The sequence below is a fragment of the Apis florea genome, unplaced genomic scaffold (genome assembly GCF_048593485.1).
Source record: "Apis florea isolate Af1SG1 unplaced genomic scaffold, ASM4859348v1 contig_3203_pilon, whole genome shotgun sequence".
Taxonomy (NCBI): domain Eukaryota; kingdom Metazoa; phylum Arthropoda; class Insecta; order Hymenoptera; family Apidae; genus Apis; species Apis florea.
Genome location: NW_028256723.1, coordinates 4029870 through 4051081, shown reverse-complemented (window position 1 = coordinate 4051081; position 21212 = coordinate 4029870). Strand labels below are relative to the sequence as shown.

Below are 21212 nucleotides of genomic sequence, written 5' to 3'. Positions count from 1 at the left end.
CCAAACATTTCTCTCCGTATTTTGAAGGTTAATCGATATTTTTTTATTACGAAGAGAGAAAATTAGGTTAGGAAATTTAAACGTTTATTCAAATAATTGAAAATAAAATGTATCGTGTATATTGGGTATATCGGATCTTGGAACAGTCCATCACGAATGAAAACGAAATTAGAGAGATAATTAAGCGACAGTTGTAAAGAACGGTTAAAGGTTTTTGAACAGTGAGTAACTCGATCTCTGTCGCAACAAATGGCGTAGCGCGTAGACACTATATATATATATATTAGAATTTTTCACGATTAATGTTTCACCTGCCGTTAAATTTTCATACGCGTTTTATGGCGTAATTTTTTATCTACATTTTAACGAATATATATATATACTCTCCCTCTCTCTCTCTCTCTCTCTCTTCCTCGAAACTATAAACCGAACATATTGTCTTACAACACACGTATACATTTACGTATTCCTTCCCTTCGAAAGGAATCGATAAATCTTACACTTGGCCGTAGTAAAACTACACGAATCCCGTTACTCCCATAATGAAATCGCACCAACATCAAGAGAGAAGGATATTATTAATTCGAGGAGATAAATTTCTAAAAAAAAAATTTTTAACAAAAGATCGCTCTCGATCGGAAGGACGAGGAAAAATTAGAGCGAAAGAGCAAGATGGAACAAGCCTTATTTGTCGAGGATCGTTTATCCATATTTTCCGGAGGAGCAAGTTATCCGAGTAAACATCTCGGAACAGATATATCACTTTTCTTCCGTTGGAGAGTGGCGTCGCGCGCGTCTTTCGAAAAACAATGAGAACGCGAGTGGTACAAGGTGAAAAGCTCGACTCGTGCCTGCCATCCATCGCGAGAAATTACACAAGGGGGCCGCCGCCTTTAACCTTTCCCTCCTCGTTGATGAACACACACGCGTGTGTTTCACCTTTGATGGGACAAGAGAGGGGGGGCGTGCTCGCACGTGGAAGCAAAGCACGCGGGAGGAGCGGGGAGAGGGCATTACGCAATCTCATCGCCACGCTTGTGGGCCAATTAATTATTTATAACCGTGCCTATATGTTATTCCCGCATTTTTCCGCCTCCACATTTTCGAGAAAATTCGTCGCGAGAAATTTTGGTATTCTTCGAATGGAAAATCGAATCTCTCTCTTATCGATCGTCCTCGAAAGGAAAAACGAACGAATCGGCTGAATGTTTATTCAGAGCGCGACGTCAACAACTCGATAATGCTCGCGCGTTAATTTCGCGTCGGCCAATCGCGCTATCGCCACAGTATCGTCCGTCCAATCGTGTTCAACGAACTGGCGTCCCCGTGTAATAATTCACCATGATGATACCTCCCCCGTGAAATTATTCACCATAAGCGTGGGAGATCCCATTTGCTATGGCGCACGCGACATCAAACCCTTTAACGCGAAAAACTTTCCTTCCATTCCACGCTTGTACAGTCGCGTCCAAAAATAAAAGATTCGAATTTTAAATTTTTTTGAAAAATCGTGCGATTATTTCTCCAAGTTGAAACAGAGATGTGAACGAACAACGAATAACGAATTTAAGATAATAAATCTATATTTGTTCCATTTCGTCGAACTTTTGCAGAAATTACACGTGTAACAATTTTTTAGAATAACTGTGTACGTGCTCGGCCGATATCGTGGCCGTTGTTAAACCCCACCAAGCCTCAAATCAACCTTCGCTTCTTCTTCCTTTCGACTCGTGGACTATATTCGCACAAAACGCTGATTACAACGTTCGTTGCATCGTCTATCTAGTTTGCCGCATCATTTTCTTATTAATTCGTCGGGGGACACGTCGTTATCGACAGAGTATTTACACGGAAAAAATTAATCAAACGATCGATATGAAATATAATCTATCCATTATATATCGTAACGTGTAAACATATATATATATATATATATATATACGAAATCACCTCGATCGAATCTTTCGATCGAAATTATTCCATCCACGTGACGTGCGTTTAAATTAACTCGTGCGCGCGTGTTTTGCCAAGACGCTTGTTTATTGGGTGTGCGGCAATGGAGTATTTATCGCCTAGTTGCCTTGACCTCGAACCACTCTCGCTGAACAGAAGGAAAAAGGGGGGAAAGAGGGAGATAAAAAGGGTTGCGACTCGTATTATTGCTCGCAACCGGAAGCGGAAATCAAGTTCGGCCGAGAAGACTTGCGAAATTGACACAGAGATTTTTAATCTTGCAATATAAACTGGATGGCTAATGCAACTGGTAGATAGATCCAAGTAATTTTGATTCTATTAATTAATTAAGCCCGAATTGATCTAATGGAATTACGAAGATCATAAAGATGTCCGATTTTCTCGTTTCCCGTGATAAGATACGTTTATCGATCACTTTGTTTACGAACAGTGTAGGACAATAAAACTGCCTACGATTGATTGCCTATTCCATCGAGAATTAAAGCATGGTGCTCAATTTATTTTATATCCAATCTTAAATTCGAAAGATGTTACGTAATTTTTCAACAAATCTCTTCTCTTCCTCCCCAATTTCAACCCCAAGTTTATTCGAGAAACTTTTCATTCTCCAACTAATGTGGGCCAATCAGATCTCGATACGCCATTAATTTTAAAAATTCTGATCCTCCCTGAAAAGTTTTCAGCCGTAACGAGAGAGGAGGCACACGTCGAGGAGAGAAAGGTTGCGGATCGATCGGGAGCTGCGCCTCATCTCGCCGATAAATTTCTGATGGGAGTGTACCGGCTCGCGAAACCTCTCCCTCTCTCTCCTTTGGAAGAAGAGGAGAGGCGGCCGCGGTGGCTTTTTCCTCTGAAAAATATTTCACCGCCTTGCCACCACCACCACTCCCATCGGGGCGTCGAATTGATTATTGAACAAACAGCGTGATACCTGACTTACGTTTCCTAGTGGAGAGAAGATCGGCCGCGCCTAGACAAGAAGGTGAACGCGTCCAGAGGAAATTTATAACTCCTTCTCGCAGGCTAACTTACAGGGTGAGAGGCCCTTTGCTGCTTTGGAAGAAGGGGGTGAAATTGGAGCGCGATTGAGAAAAGGATATTCGACTCGATGCGATCCAATCAACGAGGTTGGATCTTTTTAAACCTTTTTTTTCGAAGCTGTGATCAATTTGACCAACTTATTCTTACGTGTGATTTAATTCGAATCTACTAACAAACATGCGATAATTGTTATTACGAAATTAATTTCACTCAAAATTTTACTGTCTCGATTTTATTTCAATATATCGAAGATTTATTCAATCGAGCAAATGGTTTCTTGTCGAGGCTGGCTCCTATACCACCCTCTCCGTGCATGATACGGTTCTTAATATTCCGCCATATCTGACGCGATGAAATGGCATTATGGGAAGGAAAAACAAGTTTCAGGAAGTTGGTCGAGACGGAATTTCCGGAGTGAACGACGTTCAGAGGTAAGATGTCGAGGTGGTTTCGAGAGACCGGTAAAATTTATGCACCTGTGCGTCTCAGAAGCAGCGACAATCTCGCGTTTCAGAGACAAATTATTCGGATATTTCGAGCGACGAAACTTCCCGAGAAGATAGTTTCTCTGGATCGATTCGGTGGAAACGAGTTTTTGGAAACAATAAAAATCATGATTTGATGACAAACCTCATCGAACCGATTTTCAAGCCTCGTGCTAGCTAAACTTCTCCCTCAACCTCTTTCCAGTCCAGTCTCTTGTTCTTAGAGCTAAAACTCTAGAAGAAACAGTCGTTTCATTTTCCTCTCGTCGATATTTGTGTGTTTCCGTGAGTTTTCCGCGCGTGCAAATCGAGCACAGGCGGAAGAAAGGGGAAAAGCAGCGACGGAAGAAGTGGTGACACGGTCTCGTGAACTCCAGCCACGACTTCCGGGCGGCCGATTGCCCTTCAACTCGAAAACTTCGCCGTGGATCAAACGTGGAGCCGATATTTTCATCTTTGTATTTTTATTACACTTCCCTCTCTCCCCCCCCCCCCACCACTCCCAAAAAAATAGGGGAGAAATTTCGAACATGGGACAGAATTTAAACTCAACAAACACGCAACGTGTTATTGCAGAGTGTGCTGTCCGTTCGTTATCGCGATTTTCATTATCCCTGAAATTGATTTACAATAATATGAGGTTATATACACGCTTTGCCGACCGGAAGCCTATTAATCGGCTATTTTCCCGTTAACTTTAGCATCGAGTCGATACTCTGTGTGTGTGTGGGTGTGTGTGTGTGTGTGTGTGTGGGTGTGGGTGTCAGTGCTTAAATGAACCGGTAAATAGTGTGGCAAAGGGTTTACCTTGGTCGCAATAAGAGCGCAGATAAGCAAAATATACAAGCAGCGTGATCCTCATCAGCGTTGTGAAAAATCGTAAAAAATCGTCGATGATTTCTTTGATTTCTCTTTCTCTTAATGAGAAAAGAGACTTTCGATCTCGAAATTCCACGATTTTTAAAATTCAAGATACAAAAAAGCGAGGAAAAATTGTAATTCTTTTCTCTCTTCCAATCCAAAATTTAATCTCTGAGAGAGAGAGAGAGGGAGAGAGAGAGAAACAATGGCTGGTCATCAACACGTTTCCATTCGAAAAATAAATTTTTCGCAAGAAATAGCCGACGTATTGAAATGTATGCTAATCGAGTCTTCTATCGAATTTCTATGCATTTTGTATATCGAGATAATACAAACTTGTCTATTAAAACTATCGTGGACGTAAGAGTATGTATGCACGTATGCATAAAGTGATTCTCATGTGCGTAATCGGCTAGGTATATATATTCAATGAAAAGCGAGCGTCCTTTATTCCGTCCAGTGGAGCTTCAAATTACTTTGAACTTTTCAAACGAACTGAACAGGAAATTGCTATATTGTAGCATACATGAATGCACAATTAACGAGCAATTATAATTTAACTCTCTTACGTCTAATTGTTTGCAAATATTCTCAATAACCTGTTTAATCCATTCTTCTTTCGAGAAAGCAAACGGCTCTATTTAAAAAAGTTGAAGGAAAATTTCAAATTAGAGTATAAAAAAAAAAAAAAAAAAAAAAAAGGTATCTTATAATTTATCGATTAGTAATTTTTTCCAACTAAATATAAATAAACACTTTCGATCAATCCATCGAAAATATTAGCATTTTAATTTATCAAAAAAAGTTAGTTTGAAAATTTTTCGTACATGAAAAAAAAAATTTGCGACTAAAATAAAACTCGATAATTCGAAAGGAAGGGAAATGCAACGAGAAAAATTTCGATCGTTCGAGCGGCTTATCCCGATATCGATCGTTGAAACGCGTGTAACGCTCGTCCTCTCGAATTTCTTAACTGTCAGAAGGGGGTTGCACGAGCGATGAAAGCAGGGGCCCCACTCGACGAGCTTTATTAACCGTTTTGTGATTTACAGCGGCCCTCGCGGCTGATATGTTTCCCTTCAAAATGAGCTCGCGAGCGGCCGCGCGATTTAATTGCAAAAGAGTACAGCCGGATGATTTACGGCTGTTCCGTTATGGCGTCGTTCCCGATACGGCTCGTTACAAATCCTCCGTTACCGTTCCCAATGTAACGCGAAACGTAACGTTTCGATCGAAAAATAGCGAGAAACACATCGACAGGATTTCGTTCTTCCGCTATATACGATTCCACTTTTTCCTATCTTCCTCTATCTTCCTGCTCCCGCTGTGTATTTATTTTCGTTTTTATTCGTCGCCAAAGTGCAATAATTTGTTTCGTTTTTTAATCGAGAGAAAACGCGTTTATAAATAAAATACAGAACGGTTTGTAAATGGAAAAAATCGATAGGAATTTAATAAAGAAATTCTGATTTTTTGTTATTCGTGAAATTAAAATTATTTATTTGTAAAGTTTTATAGGGAAATCTTGAAATCTTTTCGCCCGTGATGGTGAAAGAGAAAGAAGTTAAGAACATTCTTGGAACGAAGCAATAAAAGGCTGAGTAAATAATTCAGGAGAAGAGGGGGGACTAGGAGCAAAAAGATCGATGCTATACGAGCTTACAACAGTACGGCGCTAATTAATGCGATCCACGGTTAATCGTTGATTGTAATCTCGCAAGCCGTGGGTTCCTAAGAGCACGTCGCGAGCCGATTTACGATTGGCGCGGGTTTATTGATTTCAAGTCCGGTAAATTTTTTAAAGAACGGAAAGTTCCGCGAGGTCGGCTCAATTTTTTCTTTTTTTTCTTCTTTTTACGTAGTGATTTTTAAGAATTAAAATAAGTTTCGTAATGTAAATTAAAATTATCGTATAATTAAGATATTCTACTATTCTTTGCAATATTTTTCTTGCAATATATTGATAAATTGGATAAACAACTTATAACGATGAAAAAAAATTTCCTTTAAATTCGATCGCTAATATTCCTTTAATTTCGTTTATCGATACTTCGAAGCAACGAGCAGTGATGATTTCTACGTTAATTATTTAATCCGTTGGTTAAAAATTAACCTGTAATTAACGATAAATTAGATATAATTTTATTTATAATACATTTGTAGGTACAATCAGTTTAATTTCGCATTTCTCGTACGACTTGTATACGTACACGCGTTGTATACATATCAGTTCGAGCTGAATACGCGCGATTGCTTCCGGAGAACGGTGGCGGACTTGGCTGTTTCACGGTCGTTACACGTCGTCTATGTTCGACATCTCTCGGCTTGGTCGCGATTTCGTTCTGCATCTGCGTCGCTCGCATTATATTCGTTTTTGTTCGGTCACAATCGGGACACTTCGTTTACGCGGTGAAACAACTCGACGAGCGTTCCTTATTCGAAGAAGCACTTTTACTTTCGACACATCGAAGTTTTGAATCTCGTTACGTGTTAAACTTTTACACGTTTTGCAAATTTAAAATAAATTTAAAATCATCTCAACGAAAATATTTTCTCGTAGTAGTAAAATTTTTTACTGATTAGAAACGAAAATAATTACGCGCAATTGCAAAATGCATTTTTTCGATTGTTTAAATTTGTAAAACGAATCAAAAAAAAAATCTTCACGAAATATTTACTAAAATATAGTGCAAACAAAGTATAGCTATATGCATATACTTGCGAAGAACCGCTAAAACTTTCCAATCGACCGACATGTTAATCAAGAACGTGTCCGCATAAAAAAAAAAAAAAACATGGAAAGACGAAATCGTAAAAGTCGATACAGAGTACCGTAATTGCATTTGTTTTACCATTTTATTTCTGATAGCCCTTCATAAATATACAATTTTACTGTCATATTTATCTCTTCATCAATATATCACTATCCCTTCACGCTTTCTGTACCTAAACCCATGAATAAACACAGACATGAAATATATTTCGATTTAAGGTTCGTACCGATATACAATTTAATACATATTTTGTCGGTCGCGCGACGTCGCTAATTAAAGATACTTGTCGCGATATATCCGACAGGTCGTGTTCTATGCACGTATACGGCTTCCGTAATACTTGATCGATAACGCCGCATTTGTAACGAAGAGAGAGACCGCTTTGCGCCACGTGCTCCGCGATTCTTCGCGAATTTTTTTTCAAAATTCTGCCCCAAAATAAATTGTCTCGAAACATAAATTTTCGAACGAGATCGTTTTTTTTTTCTTCGAAAAATCTAACAATTAGAACAGAAATTTTTGTGCAATTCTCTACGAAACAAATTTCGATTATTTATATATATTTTTATTATCAAATTATAATCACGATCCTTATCGATCATCTATTAAACCTTTTCTTTCGCTTCTCCTTCGCAAAACAATATGCTTAAAAAAAGGTCGACGAGATTACGATCGGAAAGATCGTCATCGTCGCGTTTTCCACGGTTCGCATTCTGCGCGAATATAAATTAGCCACGGTCGAACTCTGGCTAACGAATCGCGCGAGCGAATTCCGATTTAAAAATACACGGCGAGCGTCGCCACGAGGAGATAGATAAACGCGCGCCGATTATTTCGTCGGCAATGAAAACATTAGAGATATACCCTCCTCCCCGAGAAGAGCTCTCGGCCGATGTTAAGCGCCAGAATTCCCACAACACGTTTTGTCACCGATAAACCGTTTCACTCCTCGCCACCCGAGATAATGTCACTTTTCAATAAAAATCACTTCAGCCAGATGATAACATTATTAATATACCTAAGTAAAAAAAAAAAAAAAAAAAAAAAAAGAAAAATCAGCTGCGAATCACCTTCTTTTTTTTTTTGCAAACAGTTAATAAAAAAGATGTTAATTAAAATCTTTACTTATTATTCCTAGAGATACGTATTTTCATCGCTTATGTTCATACGTCAAGCGTAATAGCGTCTCGAGCCAGAGACGTTTTTTTAAAAAGGAGGAAAAATTCTAACTACGCCTCATCCGATCGTGGAATGAAAAGTCGAGGAATGATCACGTCTCTCGGCCGATTCCTCGGGCGCGACACAGCAAAGGTTGGCTCTACGTAATCGCGAGTTCGGGCCAAAGTCTAACAGACACGACACTCCTCCGACCTTCCCTATCGATCTGCGGCCGGAGGTTTTACCACCCTCCTCGTCGGCCCTCTCTCTCTCTCTCTCCACCATCCTGCTCTCTCGAGTCCTCGCGAGAAGGAAAATCAAGCTTTCGTGCGAACGTTTCTCGGCCACCTCTCTACACCACCAGCTCCCTATCAACCGTTCCTTCCCTGACGTTCACCCTTCGTCCCTGTCGGTAACCTCCGTTTACCCCTTCGAGGAGGGAAAACGGAGGAGCCAATGAAGCGAGCGTGAGACACCTACGCGAGGTGGTGTGATCGAGAGCGCGCACGTTTCTCCTCGTGAAAGTGATATTGGTGTTTGATGATAGGTGGTATCTATATAGGGTGGGAGTTTTTTTCGAGGTTTGTATACGACGATTGAGTATTTTGCTCGAAGACAGTTCTGAGTCCTATTATTTGTCCGATATAAATATATCGGTTGTTGTCAGAAGAAGGATTAAGATGTGTGTCGTGTTAGTTACGTCATTGCAACATTCATCGCCGATTAAAATATCATTCGCGTAGATATATTGTAATATTCGCGTAATATGTGCGATTCTGTATCGCGAAATACGAATTTTATGTTTTCGAAAATAGGAGAGAAGTAAGATTAGATGGATTCGTTATCGATAATCGACATCGTCGTAAAATTTTCGTTTCGACGAAAGAAAATTTCGGGTTACTGCGGCTCGTAAAGTTTTTAAGATCGAAGTACGATTGTTGCAAGAGAGAGGTTAGGATTCTAAGAGAACGTAGCCACTACTCGACGAAAATTGAGTCGCTACTGGAAACGTGTGTACAGAGCTAAGAATTTTTAAGGGTAAATCGTATACGAGTGGGTAAAATGTTAGAATTCGTATTCTTGAAACTCCTGAAAAGCCACTTTTTACGAATGAACAAAATTTCTCGTGTACTCGTTAAATATTCTACGTATTTTATTACACGCTGAACACTTTTAACGATTTCAAATAATCAAAATAAAGCGATCGATAAATTTATGATTTTCAAGAAAAATTTTATGGAAAAAAATAAAAAAGAAAAATTAATAAGATGCTTTTATTTGAGTATACAAATTTAAATGAAAAAACACTCCTAATACCTCAAATACAAATATAATATTTATTGTGAAAGACGTTCATTGTATAACTAGTCATACAATTGTTAAAAAAAATCACTCTTTAAGCCTCAATCATTAACTTACACAACATTACATCCTTTATCTTCACTTCTTCGTTTCATATCTCTTTGAATCTATCCATAATAAAAAGCTATTAACGTAAAAAAATCATTAAAATATACTTTCAGCATCTTTATTTAAAGATGAAAGAAAGAAAAAACAAAATAAAACGAATAAAACAAAAATATAATATTTCGCTTCCATTTCTTTCCAAAAAAAAATATAACTAACTCGTCATTCTAATGTAATTCTAACGTGATCGTTAAACGTGATCTCGAAAGATACGATTAATTCACAATTCTCCGTGATCCACAAATATTTTTCGAATATTTTCGCGAAAACATATCTGGCGGGAGGGGGGAAGGAGGGAGGGAGGAGGGGGGGAGGGGGAGAGAACTGACAAACAAAGAAAATGCTGGAATTTTAGGGATATTTCTGTACGAAGTCGGAGGAGGTTCATTGCCGGAACGACTTTTCGTCACAGTGGAAATTAGCTGAGAAACATGCTGGTTTATCGCGTCGTAAAGTGCGCGGCCGCGTCCCAAAGAATAGCGCGCGCAGTTCATCGGATGGTAACACGACGAAATTGGAGAGGGGATGGGAGAGACCGAGTGACCAGGAGAGACCATTCTAAATGACGCTAAACGCGAATTACGGGCCGCGATTCAGACGCGTGCATCGCGAATAATATGCATATTTACGAATGAAGCGATACGAGCTAAAATAATAACAAGTTAAAATTACTTCTAATAGCCATGTTCGAAAGATGCGAATCTATCCCGAGAATAAAATTCTAGAGAGTCGCTCGCTCGCTCGCGAGATTTATTTTTCATTAGTTTTCAACAGCGTTAAAAATAATTGTCTGATAGTAACTTTCACTGGAGAATGCGCTAACCTTCTCGCTGTAATAAATTCCCTCGAGAGATTACAGAAATTGAGAAATATTTGATTATAAGTTCTGTCTTCACATCAAAATAAGGAAAAGTTTATATAGACATGAATCATTTCCATTGATGAGTCACCAAGCGTTTCCTAATTTTAAAGATTAGCTATATAGTAATAGTAAATATAGGTAAGATATCGTTTAAATTTTATTGAGGTGAGATTTTCTTATGTGAACTTTAATACATCGTGACAATTACAGTCTTTTTTTAGGATGATGATTATGTTTCTGGATAAATGATAAAAGAAAAAAATAATATTATTTCTTAATTTTAAGCTAAAAAAAAAAAAAAAAAATCATATGATCCATAATCATTCTTTCGCAATATTACTGGACAATTTTTAAAATGAATTAAACAAACTTTTTTTTTATCGAATACAATAAGAAAAAAAGAAATTTTTTATTATAACCTTGTCATCAAATTATTCTGAAACATTCTAGATAAAAATTTCAGTGAGCGTTATCCGAAATAATAAATTATAATTATAGAAAGAAAGAATGTATAATCGGATGAATGGTATATGTCGGTTTGAAAAATTCCATATACCTCTGATGAGAGTGCTGAAGTTGTAAAAACATACTGCGAAATGTCAATAATTCATAAATACAAGAATCGTTTCTTTATGACGTTGAAAGAAACCAGAAAAAATAAGGAAATTGTTTCAAAAAAAAAAAAAAAAAACCGATTCTAACGTTGCCTATCCTGTTCATCTATCGCCTTTTGAGTCTGATTCGTCTTTCTACATCGTCGATCTGCGATACCCTGTTACAAAGCTAAATATATCGCTACAGACACGGGAGCTATCGACAGAACAGCAAGACGCTGAAATCTCGTTTAAAGCGTAGCCTAATAACGCGGCAAGGTCGACCAGGCGTATTTCGGTGCTTCGAATCGAGAATTACAGGGACTCCGCACGTACCAACGGAATTAATAGTCTTCGAACCTCTGCCGATCTCATTCCGACATATTTATCGAAAATATATTTAAAAAATATCCAAAAAAGTATTAAATATTTTTAAAGAAAAAAAAATCAAATGTACAAACTAACAATAATTTTTACTATTATTGTATGAATTAGAATAATTTTAGTTCTTAAAATTAGATCAAGAAACTATATTGATCATACGAATTATATTACGCGAGTCACTAGTAATACTCTTACATTACTAGAACTTTATTAGATAATTTTTATTATATAGATGGATAAAAACATTATTTGACACATTATTAACGCAAAACAAGCGTGAAGAAAGAGAAACGTGCGAATAGTTGGCATAGATTATTATTTTTCTATATTCAACTATTCTAATATAATTTCTCGATCTAGTTCCAAGGTCCCACACAGAAACCTTGATCTTCGCATAGTACAGAAATTCTTACTTACAAAAATACATTCAACTTTTCCAAATTCATCCTTTTGTCGACGAAGAGGATCAAATCGTAAAATATTCTTCTTTATCTTCCTACAACTTCCAATTGTGCCACTATTGATGATGACCACAAATAATAAATGTCACGAGAAACAAGTCGAGAATAAATTCGAGCAAAAATTATATATTTTAAACGTGAGGAAATTATCAAGGATTTCAACGTTGTTATTTCTTTTTTTTCAATTTCTTCTCAATCTAACGAAACAAATTCGTACTCTCTATCGATGTCTATCCACGTGTTTCTAAAATAAATTATGCCACAACCGGCAAACAAATTTATTACTGGTCGCGCATTCGCAAACTGGAACGTTCGAGACGCAAACTCTCACGTGTTCATAAATATTAAAATGTCCTTAAAGCTTTATTTAGGCGATGTTTCCTCGTGAGGGCGCACATGTTTTACTTTCGCGAATCAACGCGACGAACGATGTCGTTCGTAAACTGTGACAGCCAATCAAATTCGTGTACATGAAAAGAGCCATCTTACGTCACATTTTTCAATTAAGATATATACTATTCTTAGGACGATTTGAAAGTTCTTTTTAAAATAAGTATACATAACACTAGATATGGAAATTCAATCCCAGTCAACTGTTAGATATGTTTGGATCATAACTTGAGTAGTTAGTCATTTGTTGTATTCTCTATTATTATAAGCAATAATGATTATTATAGTCTTTACAAATGAAATATAATTTATGAATTATATATTCTAACCTAAACTATTGTGAATACTTATGATCCAACTGTGAGAGCGTACATGTATTGTATTATGTATAGAAATAGCTGATTTGTTGATATGAAGATAAGAGAATATAACGTATGAAATAATTAGTAAGCTTCCATAAGTCAGTTCGATATAGTTATCTCTTGTTATGAATTATATATTATATATTATAATTTGGATAGTTTGTCAAGTTAAAATAAAAAATTTGAAATTTATTTTTAATATTTTTTGATGAAAATAAAAAACTGTTTATCGTTAAAATATATATATATATATTTTTTTTTTTCTATTAGTTTGAATCTTTGATATTTTTCCCAAATACAAATTAAACTTTGTACACTACTTTTATATAATCTAATTAAGATAGTATAAATTTTTTATCCCTTTTAATTTATTCTTTAATGAAAGTTGCTTGAACATCACAGTGATCAAAGCTTACAGACTTTCCTATATACAAATATATATATAGGAAATATAACGCTCAAAATGAGAAAATTTAACTTGAAAAAAAGACAACTTCATTTCCTTCGTCCCTTATTTCTTTCATTTCAGATGTATACCTCGTTCTCGTTATCGTCCGCTCGATATCGCGAAGGAGGGCAAAGTATGCCGGATTCCTCGCATCGATGCTCGATAGAGCGATGCGTGCGCGATTGTACAGCAAGCGTGGCTCGCACAGAGCCGAGGAGCAAGCTTTCGGCCGTTTCCGCCGTGAGCTCGGTACGGCTCGGCGCAACGCGTGTAATCAAGTGGTATAAATAATTCCGTGGCGCAGCCATGAGCTGGCCACCCGAGCGGAGAGCTTATTCCCCTGTTATGACACGCCGGAATCGGGACGCCTAGCCGCGCGCGCGACAACGGCCCATCGTGCAACCCCTTCGCTAGAGAGAACACGCGACTATAGCTCTTGCGGATTGGCTAATCGCCATTTGTTTCGAAACGGGTAAGAAAATTATTTTCCTTTCGAATGTCTTACATTTTAGAAGAAATGAGATAATAAAATTTAAGATTGTTATAAATAGATTGTTGATATTTCCTTTGCATTTAAAATTGTCAAACTTATCAATGTTTGACTTCATATATTGTTATTACATGTCATTTATATGATTATATGAACATTGTGCTTTAAAGATTCTAATTTTAATTATGTATATTCACATACTGGCATTTCGCTTATTATAAAATAAATACGGACTATGGATAAAATATAGACTACTGGAATGTAGCTATATAAATAGATTGGAACGATTAATTATTCATATATTACTCATTAAATAATTTCACTCTTATTTTTTATAATTTGATTTAATTATCCATTGTATATAATAAAAACTTTCTCAATAAAATAAAAAATGATTACTCTCGATACGTATTCAACGATCTTTATTCTCGAAATAAATGATTTCCATTCTAAATCGTACAATCCCAATAAATTATTTACTTTCGTCAAAAATAACCACTAAATTAATACGTAAAAATGATGAATTTTCGATAGAAAAAAAATATATTTAAAAAGGATCAAACAGTATATGAAAATCGGGTCAGGTCTTTAAAGAATCGAGAAACCGCGTTGTCTACAACCGGCCGATTCTCGACTAACGCCCCGGATCGCGAAGCGGTCATTAGTGCAACGGAACCGGTGCGCCTGGGACAGGGAAACGCGGAATGTCCGCGAGCCACAGAGCGCTCGCGCTGGATGCCCCTATTATCGGTCGTCCGACCGCTAGAATGCCGTTAGACGATAGTCAATCTATTGTTCTACGTGCGTGTATGCGATCTTGACGCTCCTCGGCCGGAGAGCGAAGCCAATGGCCTAACTGTGTGACTGAATCAATAACGACACCACTGCTCTCCCGACTTTTCTTTGTTTTTCTTTTTGTCGCGCGTTCTATTTTGTAAATTTCTCGACTTAACTTTTCGTATCACGAATTTAAAATTGAGGCAAAGTAGCTATATGTAAGTGAAAATCGAAATTGATACAGATGTGACATGTGCCCGTTCGTTACTCAGGATCCAATTATCTTTCATAATAGGAAATTTGAAAAATAATTCTAAAATAAAAAAGAGTAAAATGAGATTTTAAAAACGAATCTCGAAACTCGACGAGATAAAAATCCATCCAAGTTTTTTTTTTTTTTTTTTCTCACTAAATCTTTGTACATCGTTTTCATTCTATCGTCGACAAGTACCGTGTCACGGTATAATAAATAGGCTTGTGTTGTGCTCCAAAAGACACGCACCGCAATTTCAATACAAACAACCGGTATACGTGGTGCAATACAGTTACGACGGTCAGACGTTTCCGGTTTCTTTGAATTTTCCAGCGCAACCAACGCATAGGTAAGACGTATGTAATAGATTCAAGTTAGATGTCGTTTGAAAAGGAAGAGGAGCGAATGTATAGATTGTAGAAGCATGAACGTCGCCTCGATCAAATAAACGCGACTTTTCGTCCATTTTTCGAAGCTGAATCATTTTTATCGTCCCGGAACTTCCGTTATCTGGTGACATTTCGTGCGCGCTCCAAGTTACCGCGGGCAGGGAAAAAGATAAACAAAAAAATTCACGAATCGATATCTTTTATCTACGTTGCCGTTGGAAGCCAACACAAAAACCTCTTATAAGTTGCCATTTTTTTGGAAGTAAACCTCGTATCTTTTGATACCAACCATTTATTGCATATTGTATTTTAAACTATAACATTTTTTTTTTCAGTTCATATCGATGAATAATTGTAATTTTGTGAAAAGTTTTATTATTGTTAAATTCGATTTTAGTTGATTAATTTTTTTTTTTTTGAAGAATGTTATTTTTTGAATATTTTCGATTGCATTGAAAAAGCTTTTTAATTGTTAACTTTTGATTTTTATATTGAAAGAGGAATAATAACGAATTTCAGATGTAAAATAAAATATAATAAAAAAAAAAAAAACGATTGATGAATATTTCCTTCTTTCCTTCATAAAAAAGTTTCTATCCAAAAACTTATGCCTATGTTTTAATAATAAAGATAAATCAAAGTAGAAATATATAAATATATATACTTTTTTTTTTATATAGATATAAATATTTTGGAAATGTCACTTTTATCAAAAGTAAAAAAAAAGAAATTATTTTTTACCATTACTTTCATTTACAATTTTTTAAAAAGACTGTAAATGTCTAATATGAAACTAATATGAAAATCATTTAAATTTAAATTTAATTTAATCAATTTCTTTAAATCAGATACATAGGAACTTTCTATTCTTTGAATTATAAAATATATATAATTATATTATCCTATAATAAATTCAAAGATTTTTTCCAATTTTCCGAAATAATAAATAATCACATTTTTACATCGAATGTTCTATACATGTTATTAACGAAGTAAAATCCTACTAACGTCATCCTTAAAAAATTAAATAAAAAAAACATTTAAATTATATTCTTTTTAATCTTTGAAAACAAATGAAACTTCGTCACGATTGACCTTTATCATCAATCGTCCATCGCGTAAAAGAAAATCGTTAAAAAAAGTAATGTTTCGATGTGTCAATAAAAACGCGAAATACGAGCGTAATACTTTGACTGAATACACTTAAAAGTTACTTGTGCTAGTCGCAAAACAAATTATGACACATACGCGCGCCACGTCGGTAGATAAGATATATTATTTTCAAAGACATACCATCATTCCAGGCAATGTAATGGAGCACGAGCGGCACGATAGCGAGAGATTTCCTCGTTACAGGGGGGCCACCCGGGCCTGTGGCCCTGGTTGGTGGGGTCCCACCATGCCCCTCCCCCGATGGCTTCTTCTCGTTGCTAGAATATCTGCACTAATACACTGTTAATCTGCGAATATTTTCTTTCATACGACGATAATACGTTTTGACAGGTCGCTGTTACAGATCCATGTTTCTTTTCTTCAATCGAGTCACGTAAGATTCTCAGCAGAATTTAAAGGTCATTTTCTGGAACGCGCCAACGCAATCGTCGTACTTTCGCTTTCGTCCTGTCTTCCGTGCTTTTCCACAGATGCTCGAACCACCACCAATACGCCACCACCGACAACAACTTTCTTTCGTGCGACTAAGAACTAAATCGAAGATCCAAGTCTCGTAACGATGCATACACAATAAATAACAAGAGAGATTACAATTTATTTGAAACAGTGCAACGATGGGATTCAATCATCGCAACACGGATTTCTAGTCAAGTGACAATGGTCCAATCGTCGTTATCATTATCTCGTTATTAATCGTGTTTTATAAAAAAGGATATACATGCACGATATATCCTTGATTTTTTTCTTCTTCTTCTTCTTCTTCTTCTACTGTACAACTTAAACACTTTATAATGAAGCCTCTCTCTTTTTTTACTATGTTATTTTTATTGTACACAATATAACCAATCCGATGCCCGTGTAATAAACTTAATGCCCTTCCGATCACTTTGACTAGTTATCACACTAGAAGCCGAGGTTAGCGTTCGCGTGCACTCGAGAACTTCGCCGCGTACGGTGTATAATACTCTGTTCTCGCCGCCAGTCGAACGTCATGCAACCGGCGAGAAAAAGACGCCGGGAATAGAATCGACGCTCCCGTGTCCCTCGACCAGCATATCACCACTGTTTTACGCTGCTATTGGCGTTTGGACGACGCGAGCGCGCCGCTTGAATCCGCGGGCCGAAATTCTCAGCTCGTCGAAATGAGTTTGCGTGCCGCATATCGTCCAACGGTTCCGTGACCTCCGAACTCCGTTGAGTCTCTTTTTTCTTTTTTCTCTGTCACTCCGGCGATGCGAGCGACAGATAAGACGTATAGTAACAACGTTTCGATAACATTCACTCCGAAAAACACTCGGTGCACGGCATTGCCAACGAAAGTTTCACTAGTCGCATATTTAACTTTTTTCAATAACGATATTCTTGAAATTTCCACGAATTCTTGCACATTAATGATCTTCGACCGATATCATACACGTCCGTGCGACCGATTCTACACTGTTCCCGCGAAATGTTATTGAACACATGGTAACAACGATCCCTGCAATTTGCTCGTGTCTTTCGGTTCTTGTAGTTACTAACACATCGACCGACACGAAGGGAGGGTGTTAAATGATTTTTACGCAGTGTCACAATGATACCGTCGAATTGTACGTTTCGAATAAACTCTTGAATAAATAATGAGAACCAAACTCTGCCCACTTTACTTTCAATAATAGTACGATGATAAAATTATGTCAAAATAGACCACATCGATTTTCCCTCGTAAATCGTCAACAGGTGGTTCGCGCGTGCGAGAACGTTGACTTGAAACACGAATATAAGAAACATATAGTCCATCATAATCGAGTCTAGTCGATTAGATATCGATTAATATCGTGTCAAAAATTCACATCAGAATACAATCCGATCGAGCGAAAGAGGATAGTGTAAGTTGCAGTTTCGAACAGCTGATCGCATACGCAGCACTCTTTCACTATTCACACTACAAAAAAGAAAATCAGATTTTATTCGTTCAAAATAATTCTTTCTTTCTTTTTTTTTTTTTCTTTCTTTCGTCTCGTTCGCTTCACTCGATTCAGGCCTCAAATTTATCTCCGTTTTATTTTGGCTCGTGACGAATCTCGATCGTTCTCGTTTCGTGTTTATCTCGAAAGTACCCTTCTCTTGCTCGTCCGTACTATCGAATGCGTCACCAGCACACGAAAGTTGCACTTAACTACAGCTGCTCGTATAATACGTAGCTCCTCACGCTGGTAACCAGCGAAGTCACACGTGTGCATGTATATATTACGATAACTCGATATTCCTCCTCTTTGCTACTATCTTCCTTCCTCTGGCGCTACTATCTTCCTTCTCGTTTCATTGGTTGTCTGTCTCTTCTCCACCGCGAAGACTGAACTATTTTTGTTGCGATGGAAGTAACGACGGTAGTAGCACGCGTCAGTCCCCCACTCTTTATTTTTCTCGTTCGCTTTCCTTCCTCCTTCTTACATTCTTCCCTTCCCACGTTCTTCTTCTCCCCGTCGTTCTCGCCGTCCTCGTTCCTCGTCTTCCTCGTCGTCGTCGTCGTCTTCGTCGTCGTTGGTGTCACCGTTGACCCTTTGTTCTTTTTGTTTACAATGCACCGATCGACCGGAACGTTGCCCCCCTGCCAGCAGACGAACGCCGGAAAGAAGAGGAGGAAGAGGTGAAAGAGGACGACCGGATTTTTTCATACGCAAACATCGGCCAGCAGCTCTTCGCAGACGGCTCGCCTTTTTCTTGCCTCTGTCACTGAGTTACAATCACGCCGTCGTAATGAAACGATCGTGAAAATTCACTGCGAACTTTGATCAGACTTTTATCTACTCGAAAATACTCGCGCTTCACGACAACGGCCACGCGCCGTTTCATCAAAAATGATTTTTTTTTTTTTTTTTTTTGATTATGTCTTTGCCTCTTTTTTTCTTTTTTTTTTTTTTTTTTTTTTTACGCCACTATGAATAGTTTACACAAGCGGCAATACTATATTTTGTGTTTCAAAACTTTCCAATCTTAATATCCAATTAAAAAGAAACTTTTTTTCTAAGGAATAGAAGGAACAAAAGAAACGAAATGGAAAAAAAGAAATGACCAGAAGGAGCAAAATTAAGAGAAGAACACGAAAAGCACACGAGACCGCAGCAACACGAGGCGCGAAGAACGCGCTCGGACAGAAAAGTGTACAAGAGAGGAGGAAGAGCAAGGACCTATGGTGTTCGTCCTATCGAAGTCCGCGAGCGATTGACTCCCGCGCGTCCCGGTCTCGGAACCGTGGCACGCGCGAGGGGAGCACGGGAGGGGATTCCCGCGGGAGGAGAAGAGGTACCGCGGAACGAGGAGAGATCGAGCGGGTATGTCGGGTAGTCGGACGAGGGGTGGGGGTCGCAAGAGGGAAGAGGGAGGTGGGAAGAATCGGTGGCGGTGGCGGTGGCGGCGACGGCCGCGGTAGAACCAGGAGGTAACGCCAAAGAGAGACTGCGGTGTGAGGCGGGAAGCGACGCTGGCGGAGGGGGACAGAACGTCCACAGCAGCGGAGGGGGTGGATATGGCGCGTGCCACTACACGCTAGCAGGTGGAGTGCGCGTGCCCAGAAATCTTCTCTCTCTTTACTCCCTTCCCTCGTCCAAACAGATCGTTCTTTCCTTCCTTCGTTCTCGCTTTCTCTAACTCGTTCCTTCTCTTGTTCTTTCTCTTCCTTTCATGCGTTTTCTCTATCTTTATTCGTAATCTTCATCTGTTCTATCCTATGTCGTATTACGACTATGTCACTTCCTCTCTGTTCTTCTATCACGCCGCAGTGGTTGCCTACGTTGAGTATATGTGCTTCGCAAATAAGAATACACCCTCCCTCCTACTATTTCTTCTTCTTCTCTCGTTTCCTCGTTCTTCCGGCCACAATCGTTATTATTCCGTTTCTTGTCGCAGACGTAACTAATTTACACGCCTTATGGTCTTACCTCGCTGCAGTCCACTCGCTTTGTCTGTTACCGACCGATCATGTACATATATGACGGAATTATTATTGCTTATTTAATTCATTTTGTTTTCTAATTTTTATTTATAGTTCTAATTAGAAAGAAATACATCTAATGAACTTTAAATTTTGAGAAATTTTATTTGTCCTTGGCGCCATTTCCATCCGAACAAGATTGATAATGTTTTGGCCAGGATAATAGTAGGCACTGTAATTTTAACTCATCGTACGATTCGAAAATTCTTGCATTCATAATATTTATGCTATGCGTGGTTGTCGCAAGTACGATAAGAGTTGCTAACAAAAGTCTTGATAACCGTCGAAGGCACGTAATAAAGTTGTCATGACAAAATTTTAAATTATAATATCTATCAACTTCTTAAGAATACTCGAAACATATTCTTATTCTTTATCGTTGCTTTTCGTAATCGAAGCAATACTTTATTTGTAAATAATATCGAAAAGAAATTCTACGTTGAATCAAATAATATCAATAACATCACGTATCCGTAATATCGTTTGTGCTTCACACGATAACTTTTAAAATTTTAACATAAACTTTATGATAACATGTAAAAAATCAGTATTATAACTGTATAATGCAATTTACACTATTTATTTTCAATTTTTCTTAATGTTCCAAAAATTTGATTCGAATTATCTTCTTTTTTTTTTTTTTTTCAAAAACGTCACCAATCAAAGAGCTTAATTACGATAAATATGACGTTTCTTCGTGTAATAATACCGTATACTCTGAATTATGTGTTAGAGTAGAGCTGTCACGGGGCTGCGCACGTGGTTTGCAAGGAGCGCGAAAGAACAACAAACCCCACATAACGAACTTGACGCCCCGAGGAGTCGTCAGCCACTGACTCTCTTTCTGATTCGACTCGACTCGACTTGACTCGGCTTGGTTCGACTGGCCTCGCCTCG

The 21212-nt window shown here is 37.7% G+C and overlaps 1 protein-coding gene across 4 annotated transcripts in view; it reads right to left on the bottom strand.

The window, feature by feature from the left end:
• Nucleotides 1–21212, bottom strand: part of mam (neurogenic protein mastermind) — a 214835-nt gene that overhangs the window by 88261 nt on the left and 105362 nt on the right. For 2 of the 4 annotated variants that reach the window (XM_086911138.1, XM_086911139.1), the window contains exon 1: nt 16463–21187. The exons of the other annotated variants lie outside the window; for them this stretch is intronic. In XM_086911138.1, the coding sequence (XP_086767264.1) occupies nt 16463–16468 (6 nt within the window). In that variant the 5' untranslated portion in view covers nt 16469–21187. Of the gene's footprint in view, nt 1–16462; nt 21188–21212 lie in introns of those variants that run through there. 4 annotated transcript variants of the gene reach the window in all.